At 38.1% G+C, this 19911-nt stretch overlaps 1 protein-coding gene across 1 annotated transcript; it reads left to right on the plus strand.

Moving 5' to 3' along the window:
* Nucleotides 1-2120: 2120 nt before the first annotated feature.
* Dld (dihydrolipoamide dehydrogenase) lies at nucleotides 2121-18518 on the plus strand. The gene is made up of 14 exons (XM_034514136.2): nucleotides 2121-2285; nucleotides 3901-3979; nucleotides 7892-7971; nucleotides 9189-9257; nucleotides 9826-9895; nucleotides 11143-11243; nucleotides 11610-11753; nucleotides 12464-12565; nucleotides 14174-14364; nucleotides 15047-15217; nucleotides 15943-16132; nucleotides 16437-16574; nucleotides 17612-17701; nucleotides 17797-18518. Exons 1-14 carry the CDS (start codon nucleotides 2247-2249, stop codon nucleotides 17860-17862), a joined length of 1530 nt encoding a protein of 509 aa, XP_034370027.1. The 5' UTR covers nucleotides 2121-2246; the 3' UTR covers nucleotides 17863-18518.
* The last annotated feature ends 1393 nt before the right edge of the window (nucleotides 18519-19911 follow it).

Genomic DNA, 19911 nt, shown 5'->3' on the forward strand with positions numbered 1-19911 from the left:
CACAAAGAGATATTTTAATAGCACCAAAGGAGAGGATGAGAGTAAGAAGATCTATAATGGGAAGGAAAGTCAGCTGTAACTACCCTGACTGTTGGGAGCACGTAAGGGCGTACATAATCTAGCCATTGCTATACAACAAACTGTCCCGAAAGGCTTAGTGGCTAAAAAAAATGAAAATATTTATTTTTTTCATAAATATGGCAGTTGAAAGGACTTAGGTTAGAAACTGCCTACACAGAGAAGGGTTAGGGAGAAAGGAGAGAAAGAGGAAAAATGAAAGAGGAGAGGAAACAGCCAAGAAAGAGGAGAGATGGAGGGCAGAGGGAAAGAAAGAGAGAGAAGAAAAGATGAGAGAGGAGAGGAAAGAGGGGAGACGAGAAAGGGGAGAGGGGAGAGAGATGGATGAGAGAAACAAAGATTAGGGCAGAGAGGGGAGCAAGGGGAGAGAAGAGAGGAGAGAAAGATGAGGGAAGAGAGGGAGGAATAGGAAGAGGAGAAGGAGGAGGAGGTGGAGGAGAAGGAGGAGGAGGAAGAGGAAGAGGAGGAAGAAGAAGAGGAGGAAGAGGATGAGGAAGGGGAGGAGAAAGAGGAGGAGAAAGAGGAGGAGAAAGAGGAGGAGGAAGAGGAGGAAGAGGAGAAGGAGGAGGAGGAAGAGGAAGAGGAAGAGGAGAAGGAGGAGGAGGAGGAAGAGGAAGAGGAAGAGGAAGAGGAAGAGGAGGAGGAGGAGGAGGAGAGAGCTTCTGTCCCTAGCTTGAGAGTCGCCCAATATTACTTCTGCTGCATTCTATTCATTAGAAGAAACATTTGTCTAAGGTTGGTCCATATCCAAGAGAGGGTGAAATCGAATTTTCTTTTTATTTGGAAAACTGTCAAGCTTTGGACTTGGTTTAAAAACACTACAATGAGAGTTATTCCGTCAAACATTATCAGAAGTAATTTAACACACAATAAGTGGAGAAACATTGGCCAGTATTTGATCATATGCCTACATATAGCTGTACGGAACTTGGAAAAGATAGTTCTATTCTGAATAACAATTGGACAATCTCTTAGTATATGAGAGGAAAAAAATAAGGGCTGAAGATGTAACTTAGTTGGCAAAATGCTTGCCTGGCATACTAGAAGCCCTGAGTTCCAACCCCAGCCCTCAGCAGCACATAACATGGTGTGGGCACCTGTACTCCCAGCACTCAGGAGATGAAGGCAGGGGGAATATAAGTTCAAGGTCATTCTAAACTCTATATTGAGCTTGAAGTCAGCCTGGGATACATGAGACACTCTCTCAAGAAAACAAAAAGAGAGTGGGGGTGGGGACAAATATTTGGTAACAGCTAGCTTTCTTCATAAAATTAGAAACCATTTATTCATGTCTTCTTTCTAAATGGGCATAGATAGGTAACAAGTAGTATTCATCTAATGCTTAACTATGGAGTTCAGTGCAGTGCCTGGGCTGTAAACCTTTGAGAAGTGTAAGAGTTAAGGTTTACTTAAACTAGAGACTGTTACTAGGAAGTGGGGATCAGGCTTTAGACCTCCGTGCTCAATCTTATAAGACAATAGTTGGCAATATTTCATCGAGTGTACACTCGATGAAAACCTAACATCTCGCCCACCATCCCAACCCTTCTAGTTTGTTCTACAAGGGAGGCATGCTTCTAAAACACAAAAACAGAAGAAGGTAGTTTGTTTTTTATACTTCTTGTTAAGAGTAGTTTTCAGAGCAGGATGTTGGTGAAGAAAGGTTCAAGTCTGTGGCCCATCTATATCCCTTGCATTGCCTTGGAGAACAGAGATTATAAACCAGTAGTTAAAACCAAAGCCTTTGGCCGCAGGGCTGCAGTTACCTCTCGTTTGCTTTCCTTGTTTAAGCTCTCACGGAGCTATCCAGAAAATGGAAACACTTCAAACGGTTTTTGTAAAGCTAGCTAAAACCTACTGCCCGCGAAGGCTTTGCTGAACAAGCAACATTTTTATTTATCTGGTCCAACTTTCAATAATAATCTGCAACTCTACTCCCAGACACTTTGGCAGCAGTTCCCAATTCCCCAGCTGCCACAAAGCGCGGCGCCCTTCACGACCGCGCACGACGTAGCGACCAGAAAGCCTCTGCCTCTCGGGCCAATCGCGCTGCTCCTCGGCGATGATGCGATGCTGTTGCGCACGCGCAGGGTGGGGAGACCTTGGATAAGTCTAGCAGGCGTTCAGCGGAGGTGAAACCCTGGCTGTAGGGACAGGAACGAGGGAAGATGCAGAGCTGGAGTCGTGTGTATTGCTCCTTGGCCAAGGTGAGGGCCGCCTGCGTGGGGGTGATGCTGGACCACAGGCACAGGGACTCCCGCTTTTGGGCCCGGACGCGGCCTGCCGCCGAAAACCGCTGCGGCCCCGCCTCTGTGCCGGTTCATTTCGGCCTCCCGAGGCAACTGGGAGCACGAGCCCGGGCTAGGGAGGGCCCTGCTGCGGAATGACTGCCCGCAGCCCCACGCGACACTTCCGGACGCGGGTCGAGGGGCCTGGGCCTTCACCCGGATACGGAGACGAGTAAATCACCCTTGCCTGCCCCGTCATAGCTTTTTGCCCCATCGTAATGACCCGGTGGGAAGTAACCTTGAGGCCCGACTGGCCCAGACGTGGGCAGCCCCAACACACAGTCCTGCGAGTTCCCCCAATGTTCTGTTTTCATTCACGTCTCTAAACTAGTGCACTCTGCCATCAGTAGTCAGGCCAGGCCCTGGGGCTTATATTTTTAATTGCAGCGGTCTGTCGTCCAAACAGCTTTCCATTCACCTGCCAATTAAATACTGCCAAGTCGAATGTATCAGGCCTAGTGACAGGGTAGCATGAGAACTTTAGGGACAATACAGAGATGAGACTCTTCACATCTGAGTCTTCTGTGACCTTAAAAGTTGATGTGACACGCAAAATGTCATTGTTTTAGGGAGAAGGTGAGGTCGGAATAACTCTCAGTACAGACAGGTCTTTGCTCCTCTTTGGTTGCCATGACTTGATCTTAGGTGCAGAAGTTGCTTTCAAGTAAACAACGTTGCTACATCAGAGTATATTGGTGCTGCCTTCTGTTGCTTGCTCCCCGTGATAGGAGCTGTAAGTCTGCTTTCTTTATGTGGCCCTGGTCTTAGAAGACGGTAGGCACTATGTTTAGAGAGTGTGAGATTATGGTGCAATTTGTGGAGCTTCCAGAATGGGGGGACTCTACATTGTTGGTGCATTTTCCTGGTCTAGTTTTCCGACCATAGTTGGTGGCTTAAAAACATCTTTGTAGATGTTGCAAGTGATTACAGACTGTTAAATAGATTCGTTAGGAAGCATAAAGACAAATGAAATGAATGTCTTTGAAGTACTCAAATACCTGAATTCAAAGTTTCATAATTAGAATGCTAAACTGATCCTTAGTATTAAAATTAACCATGCTTTCTGAAGTTTTAATAAACCTGTAAGCCATTGAGGGTAGTTTTATTAGATTTAACATAAGATCGTTTGTTGAATGTTCTTAATAATAAAGTAGATCTGGCAAGGTAAGATTGTGAAAGTTTAATATTACTGCCAAAAAAGTGGAATTGATAGGATACCCCTTTGTGTCACCGAAAGTTCATTAAGTATTAGTGCTTGGAACATTTGCCCCAGTTGTCATCGACCTTTTAAATTACATGCATCACTTGTGCACATGCATGTAGGCATGAGCATGCAAGGTAGAGTACATGTGAGAATGCCAGAAGACAACTTTTGGGAGTCAGTTCTCCACCATATGGTTCCCGGGATTGAATTTGGTAAGTCAGTCTTGGTGGCAGGAGCCTTTACCCAGTGAGCTATTTCACCAGCCTGTTTTTAAAATTATATTTTACTTAATAGGATAATTTCTATTGTCTTTTTTTTTTTCTATTCTAGAAAGGCCATTTCAATAGGATATCTCATGGGCTACAAGGAGTTTCTTCAGTTCCTTTAAGAACTTACGCAGATCAACCAAGTAAGTGTCTGATAACTACAGTTTTCAGTCGGATTAGCTAACAGTTCTTTCACATTTTTATGTAAAGGAAAGTTAGAGTAACTGTTTCTTGAGTTAGAGTTAATCTGTGTGCTTTGTTTCCTGTTGACTGATCGCCCAGACAAGAGGTAAACAAAGCCAAGCTCATTCTTAAGACGGAGGCTGGTATTAAAAGGCGAACAGTACATAAGTAACATAAGTGTTTGGAGAAGAAACTAAAAATTAAAGCAGGTTACTGGGAGTCTGGGAGAGGATGTCAGGAAAGCCTTTTGAGGAAATGGTTTCTTCTCAGAGGGAGTGAGAATATGAAAAGCTGCTTCAGTGAGAAAGGTCTCAGATGGATCTTAATTTGGGAACCTCCAGGAAAAACAAGAAGACTAGGTAGCTGTGCAAAGTTCCAAGGAATAAGATCGGAGAGGTAGAGGGGTCAGATCACGGAAGGCTTTCTAGGCAGACAGAATGGATTTCACTCCACTGGTGATGAAGAGCTGAAGGTGGGGTTTGAGTTGAATCACTTTATGTATTATAACTTTTAAAAATTAATTTTGTTTACTGGGTCAGAGTGTGCTGGTTGTTTGAAAGCTGTGACAATAATGAGTTTTGAAATCTTGAATGAAATTCTCTAAGACTACCATTCTGTACAGAGGAGGGGCTGTGGGAGTATAATTTCCTTCTTAATGCTTTCTTGAAGTTTTGAATTTTCTATAAAATATACATTCTATAAGCACTTGGAATGGGATAAATGGGTTTTTGATAACGTATTTAACTCACAAAAAATTGAAGTGACCCATTTATTGGACCCATTAAAATTTATATTTAAAAGTATTTTACTCTTTAATTTTGATCCGTGTTATGATGTGTGTAAGTGTATGAATACTTGTGTGCATGCCTCAATGCAGGTGTGGAGATCAGAGGACAGTCTTGGGTGTCATGTAAAAAAATGTTGTGGTATATTCAGAGCCTTCTATTTTCAGTCTTTGCACAGGCACTTAGATTTTAATGGAGTGAGTCCGTGCTGGTTAGTTCTTGTCTACTTGACATAAACTAGAGTCATCTGGGAAGAGGGACTTTTGATTTGAGAAATTCTTCTTAATGGATGATTGATGTGGAAGGGTCCAATCCACTGTAGCAGTTAGGCCTGGACTGTATAAGAAAGCAAGCTGAGCAGGCCAGCAGCTAGCATTCTTCAGGCCTTCTGCTTTAGTTCCTGCCTTCGAGTTCCTGTCTTGGCTTCCCATGAAGATGAAACCCTTCTCTAAGTTTTAGTCATGGTTGATCACAGCAACAGAAAAACTAAGAGACAATAACCTTTAATCAAGGGGTTTGGGAGTCTCTTGACATTGTTAAATTGTAATTATAAAATAAGTATAATTTTAGGATAGATGAAATAGCAATAATTTTATATACTTACATGAAGCTGAATTATTACTTAATAACTTTTCCTCTCAAAAATAGAAGGTTTATTGGGGGCAAAGACTGATTTTTCTTTAGTACCTAAGATGGCACAGTTGGTCCTCATTGCATGCTTTCTGAATAAAAGAATACTGCGGCCCTGTCTGTTTTAGTTACTATATCACGGAATGTCCAGCAGGTTACCATATGAAATAGTACCAGCTAAAATGCCAGTACTGTTGTCTGACACATGCAGGGGTTAGCTCTGTTCCAGACAGTCTTGAATTCTCATGTCTGTCCTACTTTGGCCGTACCTCTCTGTTAGCTTTCCTGTGTTACGAATAGAGAAGCTCTGAGAGAAGTAGAATTCTTTTGACACTTGACCCACTGTTTTTATTCTGCTTTTGTAGAAGTGTATTGGTTGGCCAGCTTGAGGAAATCAAAGCTTGTGATAGGATGTCTATTACTGTATCTAGGAGATGTTTGAATATTCTTATAAAGCAAATTCATCAGGCTATGTGAGATCCTGTTCCTGTTGATAAGGACCTTTGTAATTCACAGCAGACACAAATTTGTTGCAGTTACATCGTATTTTCATTCAACTGTTTTATTATATTCATTATTTCAATAAGTATTTAATTACTGTTTTGTATTGAGTTATTTGGTTAGCTGCTTGGATATAGCAGTGATCTAAACAGACAAAACTAAGCTTGTTTGGATTTCACAGTCTTCCTGAGGAAGACAGACATCTAACAGATGCTTGCAATCATGGTAAACAGTCCAGTGGCTAAGGATAGGGACTTATGAATTCTATATGTGGATAGGGAATGCTTACATAATTCTTTTTGAGGATTTTATGTTTCTATATGTAATGACTGTTGTTCATTGTTAACTTGCCTGCATCTGGAATCACCTAGGAGAAAAGTCTGAGGACTTACCCAAGAGGTTAGGTTAGCCTTTGAAGATACCTTGATTACATTAATTGACTGGGAAAATTCATTTTAATTGTGGAGGGGATTACTACGTAGGCAGGGAATCCTAGACTGTATAAAATAGAGGAGCGAGCTGAGCTCTGCTTGTTGTTCATGGATGTGATGTCCCCAGCTCCTTCAAGTTCCTGGTGTCCCCTGTCACGGTGGACTTAAATACCTTGAACTGTGATCCCAAGTAAACCCTTTTTTAAGTTGCTATGTTTTGTTACATCAACAAGAAAAGAAACCCAGACGTTGTCTGAAGAAGGATGGAAATGGGTGAATATTGTAATGTGGAAAGAAACACAGTCTATTTATACTATATAAAAGTCACAGTGCTGACACATCGAAGGTTGAGAGTTGATTTCTCAGATAGGAAGTTTGGAGTTAGTAAGGTGTTTTAAGCAGAGCCATCATAGGGTGAAGTTTATTTTAAATATCATTGTGGTTACAGGTCGGACTTTGTGGTAATTTTTTATTTTACTGTAATCAGATTATAAGAGGCAGGGTAATTATCATGAATATATGTTCCCAGATCTTAGTGTTTAGACTGTGAAATGCATGTGAAATGCATGGTGGCTCACAACCATCTATAATGGGATCTGATGCTCTCTTCTGGTGTGTCTGAAGGCAGCTACAGCACTCATATACATTAAATAAATAAATAAATAAATAAATAAATAAATAAATAAATATTTTTTTAAAAAATAATTTGAGTTGTATAGTTATTATTAAATAGATTTACTTAAGTCCTTATTTTATTCTTAAAGACTAAAAGTTGTTAAGATTATGATCAGAAAGTGAATTGTTTCATTTTAAGATTTCAGATGATGAATAGTTTGGGATAAGAATGAATATACCACATTTATGGGAGAAGTTTGGAAAATAGCTTGGAGATTTAGGCTAGTGACAGTTTAAACCATTCTCAGCCCTCAGCATTCTGTATTATGACTATAAAGGAAGGTTTTGTGTGTGTGTGTGTGTGTTTATTTTGCAGATGGGGGGTTAAAGTGAAGCAGGTCAAATTATTTATCCAAGGTCACCTTGTTAGTCGTTTAAAGCTTTGCTTTTTGTAATTTTAATGTATGAAAGCTGAAACTAAAGAATGGGATTGTATTAAAAGGAAGAATACCAGAGGTAGAGTCAAAAAGCCTAGTTTGTCTCTGCCATTTAATGACTAGCTGCTTTAGGGTAGTCATTTATTTCTGAACCTCTTGTTTCTTCTTGGAAAAGATAAGTTTCTGTCATCCTTGCCTTCCTCATGTTACAGGAGAGTTATGTCAACTGTATACAATAGTTAGTAAGCAGCTGCTGGATACAGGGTCCATAGTCTAGGACTTAGTTGTATTTACATATCTTACAGTGACTGAAGGTAAAAGTGAGATTTCAAATTCTGTACCATTTTTAGTAGCACCAGAGCACATCAGATATCTGCGAACAGAACAGTGCTGTGTTGAACACGCTGATTATTTGGAGTGTTTTGGTAAACGCTAGTAATTTACCATTTAGTATCAATCTGTTCTTGCTACAGTTGATGCTGACGTGACAGTGATAGGCTCTGGTCCTGGAGGATATGTTGCTGCCATCAAAGCTGCCCAGTTAGGCTTTAAGGTAAGATAGACTCGAAGTAGAGGTGGCTTTGTTTTATTATGGGCCAGGTAAAAACATGGGAAATAATTTCAAAAATATTTTTTAAAAAACTTGTTTTGCCAGGCAGTGGTGGCACACGCCTTTAATCCCAGCACTTGGGAGGCAGAGGCAGGCGGATTTCTGAGTTCGAGGCCAGCCTGGTCTACAAAGTGAGTTCCAGGACAGCTAGGGCTACACAGAGAAACCCTGTCTCGAAAAACCAAAAAAGAAAAAAGAAAAAGGAAAAAAAATCTTGTTTTATTTGGATGTTGAATGCATTCATGTCTGTCTGTGCACTGTGTGCCTGTGGTGCCCACATGAGGTTAGAAGGTAGCATCAGATCTTTTGGGGCTGGAGTTACAAACAGTTGTGAACTGCTGTGTGGATGCTGGGAACTGAACCTAGGTCCCTTGGAAGAGCGGCTACTTCTCTTAACCAACTGAGCCACCTCTCAAGCTCAGGAAATTATTTTTAACTATTGATTATTTGTAAACCTGAGGTTGATGGGCTTTATTGATTGTAGTAGTCTCATAGTATAGAAAAGCCAGCTCTTTTTCTTCTGAAATACTTCATTTTGGTTTGTAAACATATTTGAGATAACAGTGTTAACAGTAAAGCACATACATGATAATGCTGTACAAAAATCATTTTAGAATAATTCACTCTAGAGTTAGCTTAGTTTTTATTATTCAGATGATAGAATTCAAAGGGTTCTTTTATTGATTCTACATGAATTTTGCATCATGCACCCCAATCCTACTCATCTCTCCATCCCTCCTCTGCCCTTGCAAAATCCCCCACCCCCAAAGAAATTTAAAAAAAGAATAAAAAAAAGAAAAACATCTTGTGAAAGTTGTAGTGTGTCACAGTGTGTTCTGTCCACACATCTCTACTTGCAGATGTTCATTGCAATGAGTCACTGGTCTGGTTCCATGCCTCTGGCTTTTGCTACACTATCTATACTGACTCCTCACTGAGACTTCTCTCAGATACCCCGTTGTCGCCCTGTGTCATGGAGATCCTGTAGCTTTGGATCTGCAGGATTGGCCCTCAAAGGGTACTTTGAGTCTGAAAAAACTCAGATTGCGTAGCTTGCTTTATAGAGCAATTAAGATATAGATATATATATATATTTGGAATCTCAGTGAAATAAAACATACATGTTACATGTTATTAAATAATGTTCTCTTTGATTGTAGACAGTCTGCATTGAGAAGAATGAGACACTAGGTGGAACATGCTTGAACGTTGGTTGTATTCCTTCGAAGGTGAGCTTGTGTTTCACACACTACAGAGATTGCTTTTTATTAGCTGCTGACTGCAGAGAGGTATTGATACCAACTTGGTAATCTAATACAGTTCCTTATAAGGAATCTGAATATGTTTATAAGACTTTTTTTCTATGTAAAACTTCTAGTGCTGATGCCCTCTTGAATGTCATATATTCTGGAAAGTTCTTCCTGTTCCAGACTTTAGTGTTCTGGTTTGTTTTTTGTTTTCTCCTTTGCTTTCCATTGCCACTGAAAAGATGATTAGTAAAATTTTTTGTTCTTAAACTTTCTGCCTGTGAAAACAGGTCCCTTTTAACCTACCACCTTGTAGTGTGTTCTTACTGTTTTACTTTTAAAGAAAATAGCTTTTTTTTTTTTTTGTTTTTTATTTTTGTTTGTCTATGTTTTATGTGAGTATTATTTATCTTAGGTCAATTGTGTGAGAAGGAAAAATGATTTTGTATGGTAGTATGTACTATTTTAAATACAAATGTCATTTTGTAAGTGCTTTCTTGTTACAGAGCCTGTTTATGAGTATTTGGTAAATTTGCCTTACTTCTTTTAGGCTTTATTAAATAATTCTCATTATTACCATTTGGCCCATGGAAAAGATTTTGCATCTAGGGGAATTGAAAGTAAGTATACTTTTTATAGTTAGTACCATATATGCTTGACTCTTCTTGCTAAATACTGATGTGTATGAACAGGTGTTTATTGAAGGATGTGAGATAAAAATCTTTAAATTTGGAGAGATTTACATACGGCTGTTTAGTTCAGACTACCATGACAGCTTCTATGCCTTTGCAAGTTTGTGCCTAAGTTCTGTGTTTTGAGTATCAAAAAAGAGTCAGTTTTTTATTTTCCTCACAACTTGCTAGATTCCTGGTTGCTGTGCTATTGGCAAGTAAGATTGAAAGGAGGATAGATAGCAGCTACCTGAGTTGTGGGAAAAGCAGAGAGGGAGCAGGCACAGGGAGAGGCTCAGAGAGAAGACCGTTCATAACATTTGCATGAAGTTTGTATTGTCTTCAGTCACCATATTTTAGGGGAGCTGTTTTTATCCTTTTTCTGCAGTTGTAGTTGACAGATACTTACATAACAGACTTAATGCACTTTGTGGCATAATTTTTACAGTAGTAGGTTTCTGAAAGAGGCTGTGTAGGCAGTCTATTCAGTGTATAGATGATGTGTATATATTACAGCAAGTATGTCACACTCTCTGAAAGTACCCTGATATTAGAAGGCATAGGATTGTCAGGAGATATGCAGTATAAACAAGCCTTTCCTATTAGCTTGGTGGCCTTTGTCAGAAATGTCTAAAGATTCTGTCTGTGTGTTGGCTTCATGGACTGATTGCTGTGTCTTTACCTCTATAGTTCTGTTGAGTTAAGTTACATTGTTGTTTTAGTGTTCTGAGTTAAGTGAATTTAAAACCTAGTTGATTAAGCTAAACTCATTAAGCTTTTTTGTATTGTGGAATGTTCAAATATATACGTAATTGTTTTTGTTTCATGAAGTTTTAACCTTTGTCTTTATTTATAATTTCAGGTCATGTTCAACTTTGTCATTTTTACTTTATCTATCTTGCAGACTAATAACCATCATAAAGTATTTGTAGAGTGTGCCACAGTGAAATAAGATATCTCTGTTTTGGACTGCATTTTTGGCACAGATACACATTTACCAGTGCTTGATAGAGTGTTACTGTGACCTGTGACATGGCTTTGCTGAGTGTGGCTATGACAGTCATTAAGATTTAGAAGTCAATGCTATCTTTAACATAGTTTTATCAACATTGAGATAAACATTTTCAGATCTTGGGAACTATCACATACTGCTTCCAGAGTTTAAATAATGAAAAGATCTATTTAACAAATTACAGTACCAGAAGTTCGCTTGAATTTAGAGAAGATGATGGAGCAGAAGCGTTCTGCAGTAAAAGCATTAACAGGAGGAATTGCCCACTTATTCAAACAAAATAAGGTTGGTGTTCAGTGCTCAGATTCCTGTTTTCTTTTACATACACATGAAATCATTGATTAATGCTAATAGCTGTGTTTTATGATCTTGGCCTGTGTGGGATATTGATTTAATTTAAAATAGTACTAAAACATTTTAAAAGTAATGTACTTACTATCATCCAAACCCTACAAAGAATGAAAACCAAATGAGAATCCAAAATAACACCACCCTGAAACAGATGTGCCCAAGAGAGTGTTTTTGCTGCTACATGCATTGCATATTTTTAAGGAAGCATTTTATGTTCTGTATTACCTAGAGTATTGTTCCTGTTACTCCTGTCAGAAAAACATTTAAGCATTATAATTTTATAAATATTACTTTATAAAGGTTGTTCACATTAATGGATTTGGAAAGATAACTGGCAAGAATCAGGTTACAGCTACAAAAGCCGACGGCAGCACTCAGGTTATTGGTACTAAAAACATCCTGATAGCTACGGGCTCAGAAGTTACTCCTTTTCCTGGGATCACGGTATTTATGCTTTCCATTTAATCTCTTACAACCTTCCTTACAAAACAGGTTTTTATAAACTTATCCAGTTTGTAAATGTTGACTGAAACACTATTTTGGCAGCCGTTTAGCATTGCAGAGTTAACTTCTCATTATTTTGCAGTGATTTGATAAGATATAGAACACATTGTAATATATTTGAGTTCAACATAAAGGTAAGCAGACATGGTGGTGAATGTCTGTAATCCTAGCATTTGGGAGGCAGAGGTAGGAAAGGAAGATTGTTAGAGGAGCAGTGGTTAACAGGTTTAGCAGCCAGGATTACATAGATTGTCTCAGAAAAAGAGCTGGGTGAGATAGCCCAGTTGATACGTGCTTGTTGTTCACCTGTGTAAACAGCTGGCCATGGTGGGATGGACTTGTAATCCTAGCAGAGCCCCTGAATGGGAGCTAAGGTTGACTTTGGGCCTCCACACATGTAAACACATATACACACTTACACAACAACAATAAAACACAACAAAACACAGTTAAAATCAACCATTTTAATTTGGAATGCTAAATGATTAAATTTCAGAGTAGCATTTTGAATGAAAGCTAAAGAAATTGTGGTATATCTATAGATAACATCAAAGCAAATAAATGATGTAAAATTTTATTGGATGAAATCAAGATAATAACATACTAGGTTTTCACAAGTAATTCTGATTGTTGTTTTGCTCTTTTTATAGATTGATGAAGATACTATAGTGTCATCTACAGGAGCTTTATCCTTAAAGAGTGTCCCAGAGAAGCTGGTTGTGATTGGTGCGGGAGTAATCGGTGTGGAATTGGTAAGTAGGATCTTCCTTTTTGTCTTAGTCAGGGTTTCTATTCCTGCACAAACATCAAGACCAAGAAGCAAGTTGGGGAGGAAAGGGTTTATTCAGCTTACACTTCCACATTGCTGTTCATCACCAAAGGAAGTCAGGACTGGAACTCGAGCAGGTTAGGAGCTGATGCAGAGGCTATGGCGGGATGTTACTTACTGGCTTGCTTCCGTTGGCTTGCTCAGCTTGCTTTTTTATAGAGCCCAAGACAACTAGCCCAGGGATGGCACCACTCACAAGGGGCCCTTCCCTCTTCATCACTTATTGAGAAAATGCCTTACAGCTAGCTGTAAGCTGAAGTTCCTTTCTCTGTGAGAACTCAAGCTTGTGTCAAGTTGACACAAAACCAACCAGTACACTTTTATTGCTGCTGTGGGGTTGAAAGGGACTTAAAACCTCTTCTTGGAGGCTAGAGAGATAGCTAAATGGTTAGCAGCACATCCTGTTTTATCAGGGGAATCAAAAGGACAAGATTGGAAAGGTTTCAGGTAGTCGGCAAAAGGGAGAGATGGCTCAGTGCTTAAGAGTACTTGCTGCTCTTACATAGCACCTGGATTCAGTTCCCAGCAGCCGTATGGTGACTTTCAACTATTTATTGCTCCAGTGCTATGGGATCTGTGCCTTCTTCTGGTCTGTGAGGACACTGGGCGTATACATGGTGCCCAGACATCCACTCAGGCAAACACCCATTTATATAAAATAAAAATGAGTCATGAAGCAAACCAAAAAAAAAAGAAAACTACTTTTGTTTGATTTTTTAAAATTTTTTTAAATATAACATTTCAGGTCAGTCATTGAGTTTTGCTTAAAACTTCCAGTAATAACAAGTACACCTTTTCTTCAACATAACTTATTTAGATAAATCATTAGTCCTTAGTATGCTCTCTGTTTAATAGTCGGCTTCTTTGTTTTCTCATCATTTCTGAGCATTGAAGCTGGTCTCTCTTTTAATCTGATAACCCTTGACATACTGAAAAATAGTCTTCCTATGCTATCCCCAAGGTGATATCTGCACCTGGAGGAAAGTAGGCCCTTAGGATTGATGCCTGCATGGGTTCTTGTTGAAGTTACAGCCCTTGCCATCAACCTCAGCCTGGCTGAAGGTTATTTCCCTAGCTGATTACTGGTCTCTGCCATGGCCACTTAATTCCCAACTCATGTTCTACCTTACTGGCACGCTGTCTCTCTTACCTTTCATGGAACTTTCTGAGTAACAAGCAGAGAAAGCATGGGCTAGACAGGACTCCCTTGCCTCATGCTCATGCTCCAGATTTGAAAGCACCTTTGTCTCATAGTTCTCCTTTTGTTGTTCTTCCTGCTACTGGGAAAATGCCATTTTCCCTAAGAACCCATATGCCTAATGGTTAGAGTGGACCTGGCTTATATTAAGTAAATATGAAATAGATGAGATAATAATAGGTAATAATAATAATAATAGATAATAATAGAAAATCTTAAATGTTTTTTTTTAAACCCTAGAACTTCCCCTAAACATTTGTAATATTTGAGACAATAAGTAAGCATTGCTATGGAAACTTAGGTGATTTTTTTTTTCTTAAAAATTAATTTTAGGGTTCAGTTTGGCAAAGACTTGGTGCAGATGTAACAGCAGTTGAATTTTTGGGTCATGTGGGTGGAATTGGAATCGACATGGAGATATCTAAAAATTTTCAACGTATACTTCAAAGGCAAGGATTTAAGTTTAAACTGAATACAAAAGTTACTGGTGCCACCAAGAAGTCAGATGGAAAAATTGATGTGTCGTAAGTATGATACATTTGTTTTTGGCAAGTCATCCTTGCTTATCTCAAAAAGTACTCATTTTCAGATTAGCAAATGTAGTCTAAACTTTTTATAATTTAGAGTCATCTTAATGCTTTGTATTACACAGTATTACCTATCAAATTAGCCAGTTAAAATTTATGAATTAGTTGATGCTAAGAAAGAAAAAAAACTTAATCAGATAGTCTCATTGTAATATTTTTTATTGTGTATATTTATAAAATTTAAAGCCCCTTGTGTTTAGAAAAATTCATTTAGCATTTTTAGACAGTTTACCTAATTTGATAACATGTATGTGACACTCCTTAAATACGTAATTTAACAAAGTAACTTCACAATCAGACAGTCAGTAAGAGGCTTGAACATGGATCTTTCCGAGATTTTTGTTTTGTTTGTTTGTTTGTTTTTGTTTTTGAGGTTTTGGGGACCAAACCCTAAAGACGTCATTCGTGCTAAGCAAGTTTTCTACCACTAAGCTACATCCTCAGCCATGAGACTATGTCCTTACACTGCCTGCTTTATGAGATTTTAAGAATAAACTTTTAAGAATTTTTATGTTTAATTGCATGACTTGTGTATAATGAAATAAAGATACTAGAAATGTCATGGCTCCTTGCAGCTGTTGATGTAGGTATCTAACAATAAACGATGTTTGTTATTTAGTGTTGAAGCTGCTTCTGGTGGTAAAGCTGAAATTCTCACTTGTGATGTACTATTGGTTTGTATTGGTCGACGGCCCTTTACTCAGAATTTGGGACTAGAAGAGCTTGGAATTGAACTAGATCCCAAAGGTAGAATTCCAATCAATACCAGATTTCAAACTAAAATTCCAAAGTAAGTTGAATAATTAACTAATTTTTTTATAAAAATGTTATATGCATGATATTTTTGGCTCTCTATAAAGATAAAAAAATGACACGGTGAGGCAGGTGTGTTGTGAAAGAATATTTAGCATTTCTACCCTAGTAATTTGATCAAGGTTGGAAAAGTGGTAGTAATGAAGACTGTTTTAATCCTTCCTAATTACTAATATCTTAATTGAAAATATTTTATTTGATATTCAACTGTCTTTCTTACTTAGAGATGAAATTTTGCTCTATGGACTAGGCTAGTCTTGAACTAGACTCAAGTGATCCTCGTATCTTTCTCAGCCTCTCAAGTGTTGAGCACTTTTAATAATTATAAATTTAGATGCTGTTTTGAAAATAAGACTGTTTAAATTAAATATAAGTAATTGAATTTTTCATGGCTTAAAGATTAAGTAGATACTTAGCTCTGCTTTCTTTTTTTTTGTTTTTTGATTTTTGCTTTTTTTTTCCATTTTTTTATTGGATATTTTATTTACACTTCAGATGCCATCCCCTTTCCCTATCCCCTCCCCGCCCCCCCTTAAAAAACCCCTATCCCATGCCCCCTTTTCCTTTTTTTAGCTCTGGTTTCTAAAGGGCTGCATCTGATTGATTGTACTTTTTGGTGACTTACTAGTTAGACCTATGCTTCAGTGGATAACTAAATTTCCTTTGATGTTAGAAGGTTACTGTGTTTCTTTTTCCTGGTAGTATCTATGCTATTGGAGATGTGGTTGCTGGTCCAATGTTGGCTCACAAAGCAGAAGATGAAGGCATCATCTGTGTTGAAGGAATGGCAGGCGGGGCTGTGCACATTGATTATAATTGTGTGCCGTCAGTGATTTACACACATCCTGAGGTTGCTTGGGTTGGCAAATCAGAAGAACAGTTGAAAGAGGAGGTAATCCTAAGGGTGGGCAGATTACTCCATCCTGGATTTAAGCTAATGGCACCAGTGACTAGAAAACATGTCTTTGCCTTTAGTAACTCTGTAGAACGTTGTAGCTTGTATATATTTGGCTTTGGAATACAAACAAATGGCGTTTATACTTGCTTACATTCCTTCCTGCACTAAAGTTTACTCTGTGTGCCCTGAACAGTTACTTTCATGGGATTTTTTTTCCTTAACATTTGTGAGATGATTTCACTGATGGGAACAAACTTACAGAATGCTTAATATATGCTCTCATTTTTGTTCACCCCAGGGTATTGAGTTTAAAGTTGGAAAATTCCCATTTGCTGCAAACAGCAGAGCTAAAACAAATGCTGACACAGATGGCATGGTGAAGATTCTTGGGCATAAATCCACAGATAGAGTACTGGGAGCACATATTCTAGGACCAGTAAGTATTGCAGAGTCAGAGAAACCCAGTAAGATTTCTGGGAATCATTTAATAGATTGAATTTGGTACTCTTGTTGTTTCTATTCTGCTGTTGCTGATGAAAGTTAGAGTAAGAATTTTGTGCATTGCTCCTAGCAAGGTCCCACAACAGCACTTGCAGTCTTGGCTACCATTTCATCTACTTGCACACTGCTAGTGTACCACGAGTGCCACGAGTGATGTTTGACAACCTCAGACTGTTAGGATGAAGCCTTGCCGACTCTGGTCCCACTTTGTTCTGCCTTCCCTACCCTTCTTTCTGATCTCATCTTTCTGCTGTTCTTTGCTTATTAGTTGTTGGGGTTGTTTGTTTGTTTGTTTATGTGTTTGGGTGTTTGCCTACATTCATGTCTGTCTAATACATACATAAAGTGCCCACAGAGGCTATGAAAAACTTCAGATTCACTGGAACTAGAGTTGTGAGCTACCACGTGGATGCTGGGAACTGAACCTGGGTCCTCTGCAAGAGCAGCCAATGCCATCTCTCCTGCCCAACTCTCGTTTTCCCAGCAGGCCAGGCTTGGTTTGTAGTTTGGGACCTGTACTTGTGCACATTTTGCTCTTGGTGTAGACCACTCTGCTTCCAGACTTTTGTCACCTCCTGAGGGAAGACTTAAACCTTGCTGAGTCTGAAGTCTTTTCCTACTGTGTGGTAGAACAGTAAAGTTAACAGTCTGTAAGTGCTTCCTGTGACACGTCTTATGACTTAAAACTCACTGTTCATATTTGCTTTTGCAGTATTGTGCGAGAGGTGCTATTTTTCAGGCAAGCATAAAACACATAGAAACAGCAGAGTGGCTTCAAAGCTCCAGCTTCTCGTCTGTTACATTCTCTCCTGACTTTTTCTTGACTGGAAAACTTTTCTGACTTGTCTTCAACTATTGTGATCATAAACAGAGGTCTAAGACAAATTTAAACTGTGAAAGCCTAAAAGCCTGATTCTGTTTTTTCTTTTAAATCATAGCATGGGGTTAAAAACATAATTTTTCATTTTCAAGGGTGCTGGAGAAATGGTGAATGAAGCTGCCCTGGCATTGGAGTATGGCGCTTCATGTGAAGATATAGCTAGAGTCTGCCATGCTCATCCGGTAATTACCACCAATATACACAGGCTTAATGGCTACCTATGTTTTCTTTTGATCCATAACTATTCATGTTTAATTGTCCATTGCTTCTCTTGCAGACCTTATCAGAGGCTTTTAGAGAAGCAAACCTGGCTGCAGCTTTTGGCAAACCAATCAACTTTTAATTAGAAGATTGTTTTTCTTAAAATATGGAAGCTTTTATCAACATTACATTTTTGAACAGGATAATCTCCCAGTTCCAAGAATTTGTAGAATGAAATTATGAAACTTCTGGAAGGTATTTAGTAGGTTTGAACAGAATGGAATAACCTTGTACCTATATTTCAAGTATTTTATTCCAGTGCATTAATACAAACAAAAAGCTACATACAGTAGCATCCTGAAAAGTTTTTGACCTGTTTTCATACTGTCTACGAGATTCGACTTCACTGAATTAGCACTAATAGATTTTACCTCTAATTTAGTGGAGGTGAATCTGTTGACAAGGAAGGAGCTGGAGAATACACGTGAACAACTTGAAGAAAACTGGCGAAGTTACTTTAAATTTGGTTTTCATATTGGAAACGAGTCAGTGACTAGAACAAGATTCAAATATGTACAACTTATGTAAATAAAGTGATTGTCTCTCATTTTATTTAACTTCCAAATTCCTGGCAGTTTAGAGGTAGAATTATGTGTTTAAACATTAAGGTTATAGGTCTGTAAGTCTAAAGGGCATTCAGTTGCCTAAATGAAGATTCTGTCCACAGAACTATTAAATGGAGACTTATGATTATACCAGGGAATGAAGATACCAAAATAAACATGTCTTAAATATTTATTTACTGGTTATTCTGAGTGCATGGTTCTAATTCTTAACTACCTCTGATTACCTTTTATTTTTAACTGTTACATCTGTAGCACTGAATGTTTTCAGTGGTACAACAGTATTAAGGTATTTGTATGGTCTTTGCCCTTTCACTTGTTTTATAGATAACTACTAAATATTTAACCTGTGCTTTAGAGGAGTGGAAGGGAATCTGGCATGTCCTGTATTTTCCTATGTCGATTTCCTTGGCTTAGTAAATGTCTATTCTAATTTATCTTTTTAATCTTAGTAAATGGTCAGTTTTAAAAAGAATGCTACAAAATTATATTTATTGATGTTATTGAATGTCTAAATGTTAAAATGACTAAGTATCTCAACAAAGGGAATGAACTAAATACTAGCACTTTGTTACATCTAAATTTTTCATTTCAGATTTATTTAGTACCTCCTAAATTGATAACTACTTTAAAATATACAAAGAAGGTATTCATTTGACTGCAATTTAAAAGATATAGTTTTAAGCCAAGTGGGAATAAAATTGATTCTAGCAATATTGTTGTGTAAAGTACAGGCTAAACATTTAATTATCTGTAAAGAAATGAAAGAACAGTGACCATTCAGATGTTTTAATATTGTTGTACAATTGATTGTAGTTCAAAGATTTTACTTGTTCTAGTCTTTAGTTACCTCGCTATACTTTTTTTAAAATCAGGCAGTTAAATTGGCTCAACTCCAGACTTTAACAGTTTACAACTGAAATTGTTTCTTTAGTTTGTCTTATGCCTAAAGTCTAAGTTGGTGTTTACTTTGCAGTACCTTTATGGTTTTTTGTTTTGTTGTTGTTCACACTGTGCAATTAACAGGAGGGTTGGTGCTGTATGTGCTGATGTGCCACTAGTGGAAGTGAAGACTGTATTTTTAAAATCTAAAATGTCAATTTTAGGTTGGGTGATGGTTGATTTAAATCTCAAGTATGCTCCCTCCTCTCTGGGAAGTTTGTAATTTAGAAATAGTAAAACATAATTTTATAATCTCCTAGCTATGTAGATATACAAAAACAGCAGTTACTCAACTGAAGAGTTCTCATTCAGTATGAGAATACAAATATATACAAGGAGCTGAGTTGATTTAATATATAAAAGTAAGGGCTTTGTGGGAAAGATAGGGGAGCAGTGTGTCTTCACAGTTTTTAAATAGATGAACCAGATATGGCAAAGTGTGATTGTTTTGGTATTTTCTTACTTAGGTAAAAGGGACAAACAATTGCTTTAGAAGTTGCCCTTGTTTTAATCACAGCTGTTTATATAACCTTTATCCCTGCCCAGCTTCTTTTACACCTGTGTTGAATATTGGGGGTTGGGGAGTGTCTAAGAAGAATGTGTAAAAGGCCGGGCTGTTCCCACTC

Source organism: Arvicanthis niloticus, chromosome 11, assembly GCF_011762505.2.
Source record: "Arvicanthis niloticus isolate mArvNil1 chromosome 11, mArvNil1.pat.X, whole genome shotgun sequence".
In the NCBI taxonomy this organism is placed as follows: domain Eukaryota; kingdom Metazoa; phylum Chordata; class Mammalia; order Rodentia; family Muridae; genus Arvicanthis; species Arvicanthis niloticus.

Bases quoted from the DNA above. Each gene is read 5' to 3' on its own strand.
- Dld (XM_034514136.2), top strand. From the start codon at position 2,247: ATGCAGAGCTGGAGTCGTGTGTATTGCTCCTTGGCCAAG. The intron at 14,365-15,046 runs GTAAGTATGATA...TTTGTTATTTAG, and splicing joins GATGGAAAAATTGATGTGTC to TGTTGAAGCTGCTTCTGGTG. The intron at 16,133-16,436 runs GTAATCCTAAGG...TGTTCACCCCAG, and splicing joins AAGAACAGTTGAAAGAGGAG to GGTATTGAGTTTAAAGTTGG.